The sequence below is a fragment of the Saccoglossus kowalevskii genome, chromosome 18, assembly GCF_978046115.1.
Source record: "Saccoglossus kowalevskii chromosome 18, keSacKowa6.1, whole genome shotgun sequence".
NCBI classification, from domain to species: domain Eukaryota; kingdom Metazoa; phylum Hemichordata; class Enteropneusta; family Harrimaniidae; genus Saccoglossus; species Saccoglossus kowalevskii.
In genome coordinates this window covers 24228028-24248691 of record NC_140658.1, presented here as the reverse complement: position 1 = coordinate 24248691, position 20664 = coordinate 24228028, and the positions used below count along the sequence as shown (strand labels likewise).

Below are 20664 nucleotides of genomic sequence, written 5' to 3'. Positions count from 1 at the left end.
CGAGCTTTATGGTTAATGCGTCCGCACTCTATTGTTTCCTCGGCTACCTTTGTGCTTTTCTAAATAGGAAGATGAGAAAAAATAGATTTCTCTGCTAAATAAACATTGACAATTATTATAAAACGCCAAGTACGATATAGAACCCCACTCTATGTTAGAGAACGCATCATATGTTAGTGAAAACTGAAAAAGCCATAATTGTGCGTACCTTGGTACACAAGTCGGAAACGAAGTGATCCGACTGAAGGTATAAACAAGAACGCTGCATATTTAAAGGTGTTGACTGAACACCGTCGAAAACATCTGTATTTCATAGATACAATGAAAAAATGGACACTAATAGCGTTTAACTACACCACAAACTAAACAACAATTCATCGGTTTCATTGATTCATTGCTGCAAAGCAAATACTAGTATGCCAATCGGTTTTACCGTTAGCAAATTGGCTTATACACTGAACAGGGGACATGGAACTCATTTGTACCAGTTCATAATATCACAGACGTCATTTCGTCACTGTCAGCTTCCCTACCCGACTGGAATAGTCTCTCCCCCATCGAGGACTTTATAAATATGTGCCAGTAACATACGACCCCCGAACTTGTTATTTATTACCAACTCACACGATAAAACTCGAACATGATGTGTTTACACATTGTGTATGCAACTGCTTGTATATTAATGTTCTAGCATGTGTCCCATTGTCAACGCAGAACGAGCACTCAAGAGAAATTTGCGGGAAAAAATAGGAAAGTGCAAAATAACTACAAAACAAAACAAAACATACTGTATAATGCCATTCCATCTACCGTACATACAAACCAGATGTGTGATCTGTGGTGATCGACAGGTTTTGAGTATATTGCGGGTCTCTTCATCAACTATGAAGTGTTCCACCAACTCCTGACCGAGATTTGGCCATTACTACCTAAAAAGCTTTGCTCATTAAACTATCAAGACCACTCATAAATAAATGCAGTCCGATATCACGGAGATTACCGTGTTATAACCTCTCGGTATTTTAATGGTGTATTATCATCTAATAAGACCTTAGATGATAACCTTGCTGGGATATTCTGTTTCTCTTTGGCAGTACTCCGCATAATCCGCATGCCATTTTGATTGATAGGAGACATCCAGTCACGACTCCCTTCATTCGAATCGACGGGTAACCCTCCATCAACAAGACATGCGTATTTATAATCTCTTTTGACCTTATATGATAACCTTGTATACACTGTAAGAAATGTTAGCTTGATAATTCGTAATGTGGTATAGAAAGGTAGAAAAGTTTATTTTATTGAGAAACATTTACATAAAAAATGGGAACACTGGAATTTAATTTAAATTGATTTTTTGACGGCGCTGTCGGATAAAGTGGAGAAAGACAGTAATCAGGTAGACTGGCGCAGTCGGGGCGATTAATTTGTTTTTGTAGTTTAAATAAAATAAAAAATTTCGCGAAATGGAGGTGTTAGCGCGAAATCCCCTGTAACTGCGAAATCACCCCGACTGGTTTATTCTGCATGGCCCTCTATCGACACTGCAGGAACCCGTCGATTTTTCAACGGGTAATTATGTTAATGAGTGTTCTAATTGACAATCATCTAATCGAATCACAACGTCTCTTCAACTGACCTCTGACCGAGAAGACGTCGGCTGATTGTAGCAGCCGATTTTTTTTTCAATTCTACGACAGTACGAGTTACATTTTTACACATTGTGATGAATAAGAAACGACGACTACGACAAACTCGAATTTCAACGTGCCGACATGTTGGGTCTGCAGTGTGACCTTTACCAAGTTGACCTCATTATGCACGTATTTCCGCGCCCACTTCATTATAATATGTGCTCATGAATATTTAATAGCCATGAATTTCCTGCAGAATAAACCAGTCGGGGTGATTTCGCGCTAACACCTCCATTTGGCGATTTTTTTTATTTTATTTAAACTACAAAAAAAAAAAAAATATCGCCCTGACTGCGCCAGTCTAGTAATCAGGCAGTAAATTCCTTTTGTGATCGATCTATATCGAATTAATGAATATGCGGAAATGTGTTACTTTTGTTTAACTTACAAAATTCGTATTCTATGAAATATATTTACTGAACCTTGTACTTAATCATTGTGTTGATTGAGTGTATCACCATTCTTGTCATGAACTACGAAGTGCCCACGTGCATGTCAGCGTGCCTGTCATATGTCAGCCGCGTTAATATCCAAATACTTCGATGGCCGCACTAATCGCATACGACGTTAAACGAGTAAACTCATACGCTTTATTTTACATATGCGCTCTTAAATGTAGAGCATATCAATGAATTTGCAAACTATACAGAACGTCGATAATAGGATTATGAACGAAGGGAGAAAGTAAAATCACACTGTCCAATACAAAGAATACACGTTCGAAATAAACATTTTCAAGTTTAACGAAACAAAATCTGGCATTGGATAATACTTTCAACATAGAAGCCCTTGGCAATTTACTTGACATAATAGACTTCAAGCTTGACACTTTTCATTTGAGTGGTACGATAAATTCTAGTGTCTTTTTATTGAGCAGGCACATATATTTCGAATGTTGTCTCAATGTTCGGTATATGGCATAACAAATGGAAACAGTTGAATTTTATATAAGAAACGTTGCAAAAACGCGGTAAAAATACTTAATTTATGTATGAACAAATAATTTAACGTGACGGTATTTAATTTAAAGTGTTAAACATTCATTTTAATGCAACAAATAAGCATACAATGTCTGAAAATTGACAGTTCTGAAAGAAAAGTCATCAAAGTTGAATAAATGGAATGTAATTTTATTTAAAAACGACAAGATTTACAGGGAAGTAAAGGTTGTCCAAAACTCTACAGACACCATACAATGGTGGACCATTTAAATGTTCAACCTAGAAGTTGACAAAAATATTAAAATTTTAGTAGTGGTATATATTATATGTGAATATTAAAAAAAACAAACATCCAAAGTACTTCCAACTTCAAATGTCATATCAATTAACAATTGATTTATTTTACCTTATACTACTTTTCCACATGATATATTATTTTAAAGTTACGCATTAACGATATTATCTATCAAGCATTTTCAATAAAAGCGTACACATATATAAAGGTTTGACATGATTATACTTATTGTGTTATTAAATGTTTCTACACTGGAGAGAACATAAGGATGCTGGGACAAAGCTTTTATCTAGTTTGAAAAATTCAGTTTTTAACATTGTGTCGGCATCCAAATGGGAACAAATTTTGTCCCCTTGCTGACAGAATTTCTACACAAATTAGTTGAAAACAAAAGGTACAAACAAGCCAAATCCTTTTATTTTAAACCCCGATATATTGATAATGAACAATGCATCAACAATCCTAGATTTAGTGATTATATTCTAATGATCTAGTTGAACTTGAAGAGACTACAGAATCTGCGTCATACGTAGATCTGTGCTTTGAATTTGACTCCAAGGACCAGCTTCGTATTAGACTATATGACGAGAAAGGTGATTTTAATTCTATTAATATTTTCATGAATTGTCCATACCTTTACTAATATCCCACTCTCTTCTACTTATGGGATATACATCTACTAACTTGCTACGCCCTGGCCTGTGGTAGATATCCGGAGTTTTTTTTTCAAACAGACAATTTTTATTCGTCCACATTATTAGATCAGGGATTTTATAGACTAACCTTAACTTCAACAGATTAAATATGAGGTACCGCTTTGGGAAGATAATCCTTTATTTATAAGAGGATTATACAAGTTATTTTGGTACATCAACGTGCTGCACACCGTTGTATACCAGATGAAATATTATTTGTATGCGAGCTTCAAATCATGGGGTTAAAATTTGTAGTTACAAAAATACGAGAATTGTATTTTTTCACATGAGCATTTAGCAGATCATATGAGCGAGTCAGGAGGTGGAATCGAATCGAACCGTATGACATGTGGCTTGCACGTGTCCATGTCTGAAATCATGTAGTCACTATAGCAAACATAAACAGTATCATACCATAGGTGAATAAGTTGACCCCTGAACATTGACTTGGGTACATTTATTACTGGCATGATCGCACAAATACAGTAAGTATTAAAAGCGACGGAGTAAGCTGGTTTGGTGATCGAGTGGACTAACAATGTGTGGATGTACAAAGCCTTATGAGCAATTTTTTTATATTTGAAGATGGTAATATTGACCGTTCCTCCCAAATCGAAAGCAGTATACAATGAATCGTTTGAATAGACAAAAATGAGATTTACTACTCCCACGGGCATAGTTTCGTCACCACAAGCCTCCCATATCATATATAATTAAGGCAGTTATAAACACTTTGTTTATAAGCTTGTATGATCCATATTCTCCCAGCTATTCCATGTGTCAAGTTATATCTAAACCAGAATCAACAACAATGAATTGTGGTGATCGACTAATTTGCATCTTTTGTTTGAGTGCATTACGGTTCTCTACATCAACTATGAGGTGTTCCACCAATCTCCGTCCAAGCGTGTGCCATTAATGCCTGCACGCCTTGCTCATCAAAATATCACCACTCATCAATAAATACGGTCCGATATCACAGAGATCATCGTGTGTCAACCACTTGGTATGTTGATGGCTGTATCATTATCCAAAAAGATCTTAAATGATAACGCTGCTGGGAGATCCTGTTTCTCTTTTACTGAACTCCATTGTAGATTCATTACACTTTGTACCAGATAGACGATCACGTGACCTGCACGTCAGTAAAATATAACACCATCATGTAAATTCCATTTTGTACGTCTAAAAGTAGAGAATCATGTCGTTACTATGACATCCATTAGACCAAATATAAGTTCAAAATTCGCTCAGTGTTATCTCAGCCTAATTAAACATATTGGCAATTTGATTCATGTGTTCAGTCATGAGTAATAACAGTGATGCATTAGTATGCTTATTACTGATATGACTGAAGTGCAGTTTTAAAAACAATGTGATGAGCTGGTTTGGTGACCGAATGAACTCAGATTGTGTGGAATTCCGTTGCTTCAAGTCCCGCTTTATGAAGAATCGTTTCCATTTGAAGATGGGAATAATGGTTGTTTATCGCAAATCAGTGAAATTACAATGAAACAGTCTCAATAACGTGTGTTGTAGGTGTAAAAAATACGGAGGACATATACAAAGTGCGGAGCAAACTTTTAGAAAAGGTCAGAAGGCGGATGGGAAAACAATACGGACAAAAAGTTCAGATGGTGACAAAATGCCATGACAGACCTCATGACCTAAAAAAAAGTCATGGCAATTTTTAGACAGAATAAAATCAGGAGCTGGTGGACTTGAAAAGTAACCGTTTAAAACACCTACTTTGAGTCGAGAACAAAATTAACAGCAGAAGCCGACTTTCCTTAAAGTCTCTACTAAATGACCTAAAAATAACCAACTGCAAAGTCGAACCTTAGACTGTGGAGCGTTTTTGTGAACTCCCCTCAATGTCATTGTTTCCATTACATTTGCCGACCATTTTCTCTGAAGATAATACCCGACGTGAATATTCAACTTTTTATTCATTACAACCAAGTCTAAACAACAACAGAAAATTAAGATTAAAGTCAGTTCAGTATTAGAAACAAGAAGTCCACGGCATGATTCACTATGTACCCCGGACCACTCGTCTTGAAGATCATCGAAAATGAAAAAGATTAATGAGAAATTGTTTAGGTACAGTGGAAAAATCACGGTGAATGGAAGACATTGTTTGTAAAGTCGGTAATGCTGCATGGTTAGGCGGGCAATTGAATAAAAAGTCAAAAACAGTGACCGAGAAAGTTTGGACTATTGCCTGAAAAAAATGTAAAGCCAGAAACATCTGTAATTTGGTAGATCCAATGACAAAATGGACACTAATATAATGGTATTTATGAAAAAAACACACAAAAAACAAACAAATTAATTGAATCCTTGCAGCAAGAAATCAAAATGCCACTCGGCGTTACCTTCAGCAAAATGATACATGCCAATTTGAGTGACATGCGTTCATGCAATCATTCGTACGAGTTCATGGTGTCACGCGAAGTAATTGCTTCTCTGCCAGCGTCCCTAACCGACACTTATATATACGATATATATATATATATATACAACCATCCAACCGAATATCGTAGACGTTCTGGGTATGATTGCACAGAAGATTGAAGAATGAAAAATAATATCAATGAGCGTAGATTTGTGTCCAAAACGGAATTGAGCACATTTTTGTAATTTGAGGCCAATTTAAATCTTTTTCAAATACATTACTTAACAATTCACTGAATGTTATGATCAGTCATGATAAACACATTTGCATGAGGAGTGCTACCACCGTTTGCCTATGAACAGTGCCTGTATGCGTACGGAGTCTTGCTAAACAAAACATCACAATCTCTCGTAAATACGTCATCATGTGATACTAATCTTAAAGTGCCCCGATGGACGTATAGTGGTCTCAATAGTTATTTTTTCTTTGATTAGACTCATATGCAATATCACTGTACTTTGCTCTGCATATAAGACAGGTTATACCATTAACAATAGGTATGGCAGATACTCTAGAATGCCTAAGTGCATACGACTACAAAATGCGACACATTTGTTATTCATACTTGATAAAGGACATTTGCTACTTAAAATGTGCTTGAAGCACGACACATCATTACACTTCGATTGGCAAATTACATCTCATGAACACCCATCATATCATTAGGTTAAATCCGCACGTAACGTATTGGAATTCTTCGTTATCAATTAGATATGAATTGTTTACCTTTAAATGACATTACATGATAACCTTGTTGGAAGATCCTGTTTCTCTTTGAGTAAATTTGTATACAGATTCGTTTTATTCAGAGTAAGAATCAAATGCTTGTCATTGGAATAAGTCGAGTTAGATACGCATAACAGACCCAAGTTGCATTTTCGTTAGAGTATCATGATCAAAGTACCGAAGTCTCGCGCAGATGAGAAACAAGGTTATACATAGAATAACATTTTATTTCATTTCTTCTCTCCGATCAATGACCCCACTTACAATTCTTTGAGAATCATACAAATCTAAAGGAAAAAAAAATTAATTTTATTTTTTTCTGCCTCATAAAAACTCGAGAAACAGTCTGGCCCTACTATTATTCGGCTATTTGCGACGATGATTTTCATAGTATTGTACAATAAACGGATAGACAAGAGCATACGATTTCTACAGGACGCTTAACTTTCTAACTAGGAATGGTGCTAACATGGCACCTGATCAGAATATAAAATAATATAAAATCATACCTCATATGTGCTTTTGTACAGTCCTATTTTACTGTGATGTCACTGTTCTTTCTTGCACTAATCGACTGCATTCAACTGTGTAATCGAGTGCAAATATCATACGATTTTCGATAATACGGGAAGTGATATAAGTATTGCTATGGCAACAAACTGAAGTTTGGATGAATAAATGAATATGCATGTACACTGTCTATCTTTGAAGCTTGAGATAGGACGGCGCATTCACAATACACGTCCTATTATATTAGGTCAATAAACTATGGTTCGTATGTGTTTATATTCCATAATCCCTTCCAAAAGTCACATTTTACGAGCTACGCGTGACTGTTTGACTGACTGCGCACTGCATTCAGACACTCGGCCTACATAAAACAAAATATAACCACAAATTCCTGGTTAAATGAACAATTTAATGAAACCGTGATACACAACAAGTAATACAATTACTTTGATGAAAAAAATAGAAGCACTTTACGTCGGTATGCGACCGTCAACAAATCATGGTATATCGTGCGAAATACAATTTATTGGCCTTTGTTTCGTACAAGGTGTACCTGACCCACGTAGTCGTGTAGTTTGATGATTACCCCCCCCCCCCTCTCTGGTTAAAAGTATTCACATAGAACATAACTCATCCCATTATTTTATTATATGCTCAATAATTACAGGCGATATCGATCTTGAAGAGCAGAAAAATGTTGCGTTTCAGTTGTTTGATCTGGTCTGCTGTGGTAGGTTGGTGGAACCTCAGATGCATAATATGAATTATCACTTGTTTACATCACACGCATATATAATAACTCGTACCTTAGTATGCTCTTGAAACCAATCAGGAAGTATGATAGCGATCACTATGACAACAGAATAACATGTCTATCTAAACACACTTGTCTGTGCCATAGTACAGCTGCCACATCATAGTACAACTAGTTAAAGTTCCACTGAACATTATGCGAAGTTATACTCGTATAGAACCAGAATAGTCGCCAACTGATTTACAGACAGTTTGTCGGGTGGGTAGAATTGACTGCACATAATATTATTAGTATGAGGACAATTTATGACTTACGATTTAGAATCATTGTGTTAAAAACATCAGTGAGTACATTTGCTGTGGTTTGCTCATTGCTACGTATTGTAACATTCCGAGTATAAACGATCTAGAAATGTTCATGTGTTTTAACCTCGCATCGTCCCGGTAGTAAATCAAAAGTATGTGTGTGTTTCACCCAGAAACAGATCTGCCTGTTTAACACTTCAAGCTACAACTCTATCAACGTTGCGTCGAAAGCGCAAGCAATGAACTGTGATGTTATATAATTAATTTTAGGACTTGTAAAATGAAAAATGTTAGCAAATAGTTTGCACCTAGTCAACCTTGTTGCTGTAAATGTCAGACATTAACATAAGTGTGTTTACTCAACTCACAATAACAGAGTCAGTCAATCCGGTTTAGTACTGTGTTCCCTTATCATTACTAATATACCTATCTTCCATATCAATATAACAGATCATGGAGGTCAATGTGTAACAAGGTCAAACGATTTTTTTCTAACTTCTTTTCACCAACTTGCGTTTTGAGGCACGCATGGCAACCTCTCGTAATAGCAGTCGACATTCCTATTCAGCAAGGTTCTTTGGTATTTATAGAACTATTCATCTGTTCTGTGAACGTAAAGTTCAATTTTGCATTGCAATTGGAATTCCCCCTTATGTTTTGATATTTAACGTCGCGTCTTGAACAATATCTTCGCTGTACGATCTTCTCGGCCACAAATTCAGCCTTATATTATACATTATTAAAACATTTTTTGGAGGTCAACATTGATTATGTGACGAGGTTTATGGGTTCACCCATCAACAATGACAATATACACAGTAGCCATCCAGAAGTAAGTAATTGTACAGACCATACACATAGTTTAGGTCATACTAAGTTTAACGAGTATCGAGTACCACTGCATCCATATTAACTAGTCAAAAAGTATATATTAAGGTTCATACAATATAAATTATACATATATTCATTGGGAGTTCTTATCAACTAATATTTTCCAGTTACGTCACAAGGGCGCGACTTATCAAATGGTTTATTTTATTTTTAATGAGATTGATGAATACTAATAAAATCAAGTACAATATATGCACAAATAAAATGTTTATTTGCTAGATTCTTTGCAAACAACATGGGAAATCGTCTGCCCACCGGCACATGTAAACGGTCTGGAAATAAGCCAACTACAGAAAATGAAACTCAACTACCAGATGAAGAAATCGCTGATACTGATCTGGGTGAGTACTATGCTATCCTAATATATGTTATAGAATGTTGAACATCTGCATTTGAACAGTATTACAAAAGGTACCACGCTAAAACACGGAGGCATAACCGGGACATTTTCTAGTACGAGATCGCCTACGCACAACGTGTATATCCCAATTTATTATTTATTGTGATAATTAGAAAATTTGGCAATTGAATCAAATCACTGTGTAGCAGTCATTCAAAAATTATATTGTGCTATTAACATAAAGTATAATTCGAAAGTTTAGGATCCTTCACTCATTTTGTTCCAATTTAAATTTCCACCATCTATAACAAGTTGATCTTAATATAGCCCATGTAACAGTTGAAACTGTAGTAATTCTCCACTCCCTCCGTTGATACATAGTAACACGTAGAGGTCCAGAATCAGAAACGACGCAACTTCATTATGCAGCATTTAATGGTGACTGCGACGAAATAAAAAGATCGTTGGCAACCGAAAATATCGATGGAAAAGATGCAGATGGTAGAACGCCGTTGATGCTTGCAGCTCTTAACAGTATGTAGACGTTTAGAATCCAATATATTTCGTAACTGTGATTCAACTTATTTACTTATTTATCAAATAGTTTCAAAAACAACGGATACTGTTCTAATATACCACATAAGTCGTACTATATTTTTTAGAACAGAATAAGGCTTGTATGCTGCTTCTACGTGAAGGTGCACAAGTAACAGTTACAGACAAACACGGCGAGTCTTGTTTTATTTTTATGTTGGACGCAAAAATGACAAATGTGGTAAGGATTATAATATTAATATTATGAGGTTATTAAGAGGATATCGAAAAGTATGCACGAAGACAGTACAGCGATGGTATCGACCGACGCGCAGCGGAGGGCAATGCGACGGCGTGATGTCTGAGTGCATACTTTGCGGTATCCTCGTGATAACCTTCCTTCCATGATACTTCATGGAAATGCCGACATCTAAAAGGTTTAGAACAGATTTAGCGAACTTCTGTGTGTGTAGTTCAGTCAAGCCTGGGCGCTGCCATATTTGGTTGTACTAATAAAGAACGCTCACACGCGTAATTGCTCCATAATTGGAAGTTCCTAATATGATAGAAAGAAAAAAACAGTACAATACCACAACAATTCGGCACACTGTAACATTTGGCCTTACGGTGAAAGAAATTAGCCTTTTCTGTTCGTATTTTAACAAACAATATATCAATCAAATTATAAGTGATCGATATTGTTTGCAGATTGAACTACATTGTGTATACGTTATGTGTTCGCATTTGTTTGTCACGTGAATCCTTAGTTTCATATCCCAACTGATAGGACATTACCTAGTCGCGTACTATGTATTTCTAAGAATTTCCATACTTTGTATGCAGGCAAGTCTAGCATTAGATCGACTGCATGAAAAAGATTCTCTTGAAGGAAAGCAGACATATGATTTGAAAATATTGGAAAAAGGAGAAACCAATGGTAGGTGATTATGTAGAGAAACACATTCGATTTCTGTCAAATACATTTTCTATACAGCATGATTAGCATTTGCATTGTTAAATTGTTTATATATTAAATACTAAACACACCATCAAGCTAAACTTGTCAAGGAGATGAATATAGCTGCAAGCAGCAATGATCGACTAGGGCGAATATGCTATTGTACCCACGTTGATGGGTACGGGTTGATTAGTATGTCAGTGGTTGCTATGAATATACCAATTAACAAACAAAAAAATGAATGTATATTCCAAGCAGAAACTGTAATTGTCAGGCACTCATGACTATATATATCATTTTAAAGTAAAGCATTTTACTATGAAATGTATTGTTATCAATGTGTTTATGTAGAATAACATTTATTTTCAGCTGAGACGCCATATACAAGAAGCCCGGTAAGATTTCGTTTACATATTAGTTTCCACTCATTAAATTTAATGTGAATTACGTATGACACATTAGAGGCAATTGGCAACTACACGTGTTGTCAAATCTAGATTTGTAGCTATATTCATAGAATATTTAAATCAGTGGTTTATGCTATTATTATGTTTATGCAGTGCATTATTTTTGCAGTTGCAAGCTGTTGTTGATAATACCATTTTAGAAGTCATTGATCATCCCGTTTTTCGAAAATTTATTGAAATCAAGTGGCAAAAGTTTGCAAGGTAATACTATAATTTGAATTCAAATTTTCAACATATATATATTAAAATTTAAATTTAAATTGTATTTCACCAGTAAAATAAGGAAATTAAATAATTACTAATGTGCAGAAAAGCATATATTTGTGTGATAAATAAAATAATGTTTTGTAGATAAATTTTAGATAATTTTTAGACCATAGAGTTTGTTTGCTATACATTATGGAATTCTACAATAATTAAAGATGTTCTTCGTGTATTGGATGTATATTTGGTACAAATTTCAGTAGGTTTCTCGGATAAAATCACCAATGAAACCGCTGCTTTATTACACAAGAAACAGTTTCTGATTTTGCATTTTGTTGTCAATCAATTTATCGATTTATTGTTTACTGTTGAGCAATTGAACTGGGAGGTCTGAACCGATTTTCGGTGAAGACATATAATCACAGTATACACACAGAGTAGTCACCTGCAAACATTTGACGATGAAAATTATGTTGTTCTGCCATGGTAGTTTTTACATGTCTTTTTTTTTGGGGGGGGGGTTAAATGAATAGATCATTTTCCGTTTAGAACAGAAGAATTATTAGAATATTTATTGTATTATTTTTTTAAGATGGGCTGCAAAAAAAGATTTACTATGGAACTTATTATTTGTTGTGCTGTGGTCGATGCTAGCTGTGGTGAAGCCTCATGCCCGTGGATGTTATGAGTTTCCGCTCGACTTGTTGCGTGTGCTTCTATGGGTAGGAAACTAGCTATATTAATAACAATGTCAAATGGAACATAGCCGTAAATGCACTTAGACTGTATAATATATCGACTGTATTGTTGGATGAAAAAATACAACAATATCGTTTCTATTGGCTTTGTTTATCCGATTTTTTAAAAATGAATTCATCTTTTACATCTTTTATTGTAATTCTATTTTAGGTCATGGCTATTTTGTGCACAATTTGGTTCATTGTTCAAGAATACCGGGAATATAAGGAATCAAGGGAAAAAAGAAAGGTGATTTTATGATGGATCTAAATAACTATTGGCAGTGGAAGTGGTTCCTTGTCATTATGGCGATTAACTTTATGCTGATTAGGCCAATTATCCAGTATATCATTGTATTACATACATCTCGCTCAGAAACAAAAAAAAAACAATTGGCAGCTCTCCAATGTTTCAAAATTGCCATGTATGTTATTTTGTTATTCTTTTTGTTATAATTTGTGTTTTGATTCAATTACAGAATTTGACCAAATTGCTAAAGTGTATAAGGAAGAGTGCTGAAAAGTATGAGGAAAAAGTAGAGTGCAAACGCAATTCCTGGGAAGGGCGGCCATCAAACTGTTATGGCTATTGGTAGGTTGAACTGTTATGGCTATTGGTAGGTTGAACTTTTATGGCTATTGGTAGGTTGAACTTTTATGGCTATTGGTAGGTTGAACTTTTATGGCTATTGGTAGGTTGAACTTTTATGGCTATTGGTAGGTTGAACTTTTATGGCTATTGGTAGGTTGAACTTTTATGGCTATTGGTAGGTTGAACTTTTATGGCTATTGGTAGGTTGAACTTTTATGGCTATTGGTAGGTTGAACTTTTATGGCTATTGGTAGGTTGAACTGTTATGGCTATTGGTAGGTTGAACTTTTATGGCTATTGGTAGGTTGAACTTTTATGGCTATTGGTAGGTTGAACTTTTATGGCTATTGGTAGGTTGAACTTTTATGGCTATTGGTAGGTTGAACTTTTATGGCTATTGGTAGGTTGAACTTTTATGGCTATTGGTAGGTTGAACTTTTATGGCTATTGGTAGGTTGAACTTTTATGGCTATTGGTAGGTTGAACTTTTATGGCTATTGGTAGGTTGAACTTTTATGGCTATTAGTAGGTTGAACTTTTATGATAATTGGTAGGTTGACCATATATTAAAATGTTATGGATAACACCTTCCTGTCACATCAATTCACATTTTTAAACATTTACATTTTTGATCATAGTAATAATTAACAGCATATTTGGGAATAATTTGGGGTGAAAATAGACATAAAACTGCTTACATTGGCGAGGGGCATTTGCCTTATCTCAAGTTCTTAATGTGCATGTATTATAACTTTCATCAAAGAATTGTTTCCTGCTGTTTGGCATGAACTCCAGGTTATTTATTTGCTATTATTTAGACAGTGTGCTATAGCGTAGCAAGATATGCCTCTGAAACGTATTGTTTATCAATAACAGTATATAAGTTTATACAAAAATATTAGAAATTATTATTCATTGTTGCGCGTGTCGACTATTCAGCTTCCTACCTATTAAAGAATAACGTGATTAATATTGGCAATGGCGAAGTTCATTTTTTGTTCATGCCAAATAATTTGAAACAGAATCACCAAAGTCAAACTTAATCATTATTATTATTCATCTTTTTTCCAGGAATTACTACGACTGGTTTGTGTATTTTCTCCTGACGGTGGTGGTTTTAACTCATTTGATAGATATCGGTATTGCATCGGATGAACTATGTCATCCACGATCAAATGATACAACTCAATACGAAGATGATGCAGACCACTGGGTGAATGAAAGCTTGGCAGGGAAGATACATTTAGGATGGTTTGCATTCACAATTATTTTTGTCTGGTTTCGATTGTACAAATCAATCAGAGCATTCACGCATTTGGGTAAGTTTCAAACTATATATTCGAAACTATTTTCACATTCATTCAAATACTATCACTTTGGTAAGTTTGGGTATATATACGCAGTTACATGACACGGTGTGTACGTGTCATCTTACCTATAATGATGGAATAGTTATCATCTTCAGTACTTTTTTTCGTGATTGCAGAAATGACGTATCGATGGTTTTGGGATTAGCTCTTTCAACTCTTCCAGAATCAATGATTAATCGGAGCAGAATAATATGTGAATGTGTCATTTTGTGGGTACCTTATAACATCCTTATAGTAAGCACTTATACTGGATACTTTTATTTTGAAACAATATGTGCTTTAACCTTTGAAATTCAACACTCTGCTTCCAATTGCAGGTCCTTTTATTCTTGTGGTTTATATTGTACTTGGAGATGCGGGAAAATTCCTAATCTTGGCTTTAATGTTTTATTTACCATTTAGTAAGTAGTTCAGTAGCACTCGTAATTATTTTTTAATTGAATAACGCAGAACAAGTCTTACTAGTTTTTAGAAATTCTAAATACGATGTCTTTAGAAAAAATGAGTGTATATTTAGGGTCATCGATTAACACCATTATAAGGCAACAATAAAAAGAATTTAAATGCGTCCATTCAAACTATTAGTATTCATTATTTTTCAATGAAATTCGACTAAAACTGAATCTGGGAATTCTACTTTTACTACTAACTACTAAACTACTAAGCAACATTTTTACAAAACTTGTAATATTTTATGTTTTATTTCGCCATGTGAGGTAAAACGTAGATACATAAACGGAAAACACATTTTTGATAAACTTGAAATCTGTATACTATCCACTTTTTGTAGCCATTTCAACACAATCAGACGCAGGAAATAAATATGCAAATAGTATTCTAGATTCTTTAAATTGCCTTCTACAATTAAATATTATAAATTTTTAAATCCACTTTCCTAGCGTGTGCGTTTTGGATGATATTTGGTGGTATCCCATTTTACGAGTCAGTTATTGCTACAATGTTCACTCTATTCCGTATGGCACTAGTGGATGACTATAATTATGAGGTACGATATTTATTTTGTCTACAATCATCATTAGTAGAATTATTAATCTTATATGTGTGTACCACATACTGCACTAGGAAAAAACTCATCTAGCAGTAGTGTGTTATTTGTATAGAACCTATGGTTAGTATGTTATTTCCATTTTATAGCTGACTCCATTCTCTGATAGTTGGACACCATATCGACTTGATATTTATGCCATTGTATATTACTTCTGATTTATAAATGCTGAAATCGAATGTCTAATAACGCTAGCTACTTAGAATTGCCTTTTTTATAAAGTAATATTGATCATTTAATCACAGGGACTGAGAGATGCGAACCGTGTTATGGCGGATATCATGGTTGGATTATACCTTTTAATTGCAGCGGTAATATATCTGAGTATATTCATTGCAATGTTGAGTTACAGATTTTCCAGGTAAGAAAGCGCCATGATTGGAAAGGACAGTACTAATCTGAATACATTTAAATGTAGATTATTTGGTAGGGCTATGTAATTACGTGTTTGAGTGTAGTGCATAAACAGGAATTATATTATATCGTCCTGCTGTATCGAAATTCGGTCAATTTGGTCTAGTACATATGGGATACATAAGCAACAACCATGCTGGAAGAACTTTACTTTTTTTAAATTAAATGATCAAAAGTTCATAGGCATAGAGATGTAATTGGAATGGATGACACATAGGAGTATCTAGCCTGATGACTTGGAAATGAATCAGTGCTGATATAGTGTGGATATCGTTGTTTGTATATGATTTACTGATATATGAGTGATTCCAGAGTACTATGATGGCTTAATTGTCGTGTTATTAAACCTACGCCAGGTACCAGTGAACGTTACGTTCAGAACCTTTTCGACTGAACAAAGACACACACACAGATCGAGATCGTGTCAACTTCTCTAGACTTAGTCGCCCGTCTAGAACTCTCCAAGACAGAATGCCTCGGGGAAAAGTTTCCCAAGACTCTCTCGCTCGTGGAGCACTCTTAAGACTGACCCAGACTCTATTTATTTACTTCCCAAACTTTAACCTATCACAAGGAAATTTAAAAGCTTAAGGCGTAGCTTTAAAAAAAATCAACTCGCATGTAGCCAATCACACGAAGTACTTAACACGTCATATATACTTGATTAATTGTCCGCTATATCAAAAGACTACACTTACCAAACTGTCAGAAATAACGGTCGGTTAGCAAAGTTCATATCGTAATTAGTTCCATTCACTGACTCAAGTTCCGTCCAGGACCTCGTATACACCAAAATGATGACAGGTTATGGGGAAAGTGTTGAAATATATAAACCAGCACTTCACATGAAACCAGTCATCAAATCGGATAAGTGACGGATCTCTAAACACATGGAAATAAATCATGACAGTACCCTAACAATAATCGTGTTTGCTATTGAAATCAGGTATAAATCCCGAATATATTCAAACGCACAGCAACACCAATGTACGAGACTGCGTAAAGTATAACTGATATAGAATAGTTTTATTTTAATAGATATCAGTTAAGGTGATCAGGCATTGGTGATTTCAACAAACAATTCATATGTTATGCCCAGTTTTTATTTGAGCGACCATATACGTTATTTTGTTTTCCAGCATGTATGACAATGGTAAATCCAATGCAATGATAAAACGATCCAAAATTATTCTTGGCTTCGAGGAGAAATTAACTGATAAAGAAAGAAAACACCTTCGTAAAGAATGTGCTCATGCCGAAGACTATAGCGTCAACGGGGATGGAAAAGAAGATATGATACAGATTACATACAAAGAAGAGGTAGTTTGTATATGGTTTATACTGACATTTGAGTAACACAAATGTTAGAAATTAGCAAAAAAGCAATTTCCCGCGAGTCACTTAATGTCAATAAAATAATTCAATTAAGTTGGTGAATCACTTATATTCAATCTTAACATGGTGAATGTTAACTAAACAATATTGACAGTGAAAATCCCTTTTCTGTTCAAATAGCACTGTTAAAAAATACTATTTTAAATGTTTCATTTCAATGTCACTTGTGTGCAATGCGCATTGCTGAGCCATAAACTACCCAGTTGCAATTTACAACGCAAAGACATACATATTTACTTCAGAAATGTAGATTAACATATAATAGTATATGGCAACGATTGATTGGGAAATTATACAAATTCAATTCTAAGAGATTATAAACTGTTCCGCCTCTTGCCAAACAATTGCTTTTCGTAACTATGGGTTCATCAAGTGCCCTGCAATGTGCGCAAAGTTATATTTTAAGACTGCAATGAAGGTTACAAATTGCAAATGTCTTTAAATTTATCCTTGAAAGACACAAATGTGAAGCTACCAATGAGCTTTACATCTGTTGATACAGACAGGTAGCTGGAAACTGTAAATGGTTTTCATTCATTCATGTACCAACATCCGCTATGTCCTTCAATATATTAAAACAAAACATGTAAAATAGCATGATCATTTAAGCTTCTGCCTGAAATAGCTAGACCGAATGGATAATAAAAGGTAGTCAATCAAATGACAGACAGTGGAAATCCAAATAAGAACACTACTTGATTAACACGTGCCCCAAGTGTAGAGAAATAAATTATTCGTTTGGATACTTTAAAAGCAAATTATGCAAAAATAATATTTTTTAATGGAATACTTCACTGTATCCAAATATTGCACCTGAATCTTTACATTTCCTTCCATTCAAGGGACAAGAAAAGAAATGGTATCTTCTGAAATCGTCGACAACGAGAAATACCTGTCTGGAAGTACTGAATAGTCTAAGTCAATAACGAAGAAATTGAATGGGTGCAGAGAATAACAAACGATCTTTGGAGAAGAGAAGACAGTCAAGAAACTATTACGTGTCAGATAATACAATGTCCTTTATAAAAACTGGATTATATTGTTCAACATAGTTAATTCAATTATCTTTGGCCCTAGCTTTACGTTTGTATGCCATGTGTTTATGTTTAAATTTAGTCGAAAGCCACAATGCACAATGTAATAAGTATTAAGATATACGAGGTGGAAAAATCTACGCTTGTTGTAATGATACAAAAATTGTCATTTAATTGCAGTTGTTAAGAATTGTTGCCCACAATAGCTCGCTGTTAGCTTTGCTTGTTATATTATCACATTATTTAGTGAGTTCAGTCAAATCTAACCATTTAAAATATAAGTATTTAGTATCATCAAATTTGACGTATTTTTCACCATCTACTATATATAGCTGATATAATAGAAGTGGTTTTGCTTAAATATTATAATTACTGGGAACATTTAAACAATTTGTTGTATCTGTATAATTATGTTCTGTTTTATTGCAAAATCTTTCATAAATCTTTTAGCACAACATCGAATTCGTAGTGAATTTGTACGATCTGTATTTGTACATTGTTGTTTGGTCTTCAATAAAATAGTAACTGATTTAAGGTGTTATTTATGTAGTTGTCGTTACTTTTACTCATTTCCCCTATAATGTAGAAATTGAATAACTTATATAACTTTTGCAACTTGTACCTGGTATTTCTTTTAAAAACATAGTACGTGGATACCACAATATATTGATATGTAATGTAATATACAGGGAAGAATCTCTTTGTAGAAAGGGCAAAAGTGGATGTTTGTTAACTGAAAATAGGTGATACTAGTGTATGTAGTACTTATTACAGCCGCGGATATCGCATCATCTTCAAAAGTGTTTTTTTGGTATTGTGATTAATCAAAATTCCATGGTCATGTTGATTTCCTGGTTAATATGCACATGTGCTGTTGGTCGTGGAGTTTATGGATTGCTTCGTAGATTATTGGAAAATTTTAATCTAGACATACATACCTGTATGACAGGTTATGTGTTTAAAAAAAATGTTAAATTGGTCTCAAACTAAATAAATCTGCACAGTCACCAATACGCAATTTGGATATACGTGTTGAAATTAAACAATGCTGTGATCAAGTTGTTGAGGTGCGTAGTGATCACTTATAAATAGGCCACATAGTGAAATGTTTTGCGTAACAGATGAGTCGTCAAATATAGGATCATATTTTACCGAGGATATTGATTCGATTTTGCGAGTCACCCCTAGCATTTGTACGCATTCGTTGTCACGAATCACAGGCTTCGATTATAGTCAAATTTGACTACAGTTACTCACAATATGTTATCCGTGCTTGTAATTCAATTCAAAATTGCCGACTGTTGGTCATTTCAGATTTATTTGTACGTGAATATGCCTTTTGTTCGGCATTTTTTTGGTGTGTATTTTCTAGTTTATTTCAAATGTGATGTTGTCTGTAGTCGTAGTTACTAAGGCACATTCTTTAATTGGCGCCTGCATCCTATTTTAGGAAACAAAACATGATGGTGTCACTATTACAAATGTTCAGATTTCATGTCTTTGTAGGTTTCTTATCTAATATTTTAATACATTCACAATAATGCCTAAATTTGAACTGAGTTGTTATATATATATGAATAAATCAAATATGTTCAATTTGTTTAGTGATAACTAAGGAATATGTTTATTTCAAAATATTGTGTTAATATATTTTTATTATATTAGCATAAAATACTTGAAGGTCAGTTATTGTTAGTTTGTCTTATTAAATGTGTTGTCCAGAAGTTGTGTGTGCCCAAAATGTAGGTATTATTCAGTAATTGAGTGTAGCTGAGTTGGCATTTACACACATTTTTTATTACATATTATCCAGTGGACGTGGACCTGAAAAGAGAAGAGAAGCGGGAGTTGGCTTTGCAGTCAAGACGACTTTGGATGGCAAGTTGGCTGGACCCCCAAAGGGTGAGAATTATCGCCTTATGACGATGAGACTCCCCCTTTCTCGTGGACAGAAGTACGTCACGTGCCTATTCCCCACCATGACCAACCCAGATGAGACCAAGGACAGGTTTTATGAAGACCTGAACATTGTCATCACTGCTGTTCCCCGTGCAGACAAACTCAACATTCTTGGTGATTTTAATGCGAGAGTTTGTCGTGATAGTGGCTCCTGGGAAGGAGTGGTCGGGAAGCATGCAACAGCAACGGTCTACTACTCTTCCAGACCTACGTTGAGCATGGTCTTCTGATCACCAACACAGTCTTCAACCTCTCTACCCGCAACAGGACTTCATAGATGCTTCCCCGCTCAAAGCACTGGCATCTCATTGACTATGTCATCGTA

At 34.8% G+C, this 20664-nt stretch overlaps 1 protein-coding gene across 1 annotated transcript; it reads left to right on the top strand.

Annotated features, from left to right (window-relative positions):
* Positions 1-9504: 9504 nt before the first annotated feature.
* Positions 9505-18280, top strand: LOC146731957 (uncharacterized). Its single transcript, XM_085493020.1, has 15 exons — positions 9505-9610; positions 9991-10143; positions 10272-10384; positions 10987-11080; positions 11471-11496; positions 11678-11769; positions 12365-12494; positions 12682-12759; positions 12989-13101; positions 14173-14420; positions 14789-14872; positions 15371-15477; positions 15783-15898; positions 17091-17271; positions 18189-18280. The coding sequence occupies exons 1-15, from the start codon at positions 9505-9507 to the stop codon at positions 18270-18272; spliced, it is 1725 nt and encodes a 574-aa protein (XP_085349146.1). The 3' UTR covers positions 18273-18280.
* The last annotated feature ends 2384 nt before the right edge of the window (positions 18281-20664 follow it).

What these genes read in the sequence shown, in the direction of transcription:
- LOC146731957 (XM_085493020.1), top strand. Translation starts at nt 9,505, where the DNA reads ATGGGAAATCGTCTGCCCACCGGCACATGTAAACGGTCTGGAAATAAG. An exon ending in AATCGCTGATACTGATCTGG is followed by an intron (nt 9,611 to 9,990) that starts GTGAGTACTATG and finishes GTTGATACATAG; the next exon opens with TAACACGTAGAGGTCCAGAA. An exon ending in GGAAAAAGGAGAAACCAATG is followed by an intron (nt 11,081 to 11,470) that starts GTAGGTGATTAT and finishes ATTTATTTTCAG; the next exon opens with CTGAGACGCCATATACAAGA.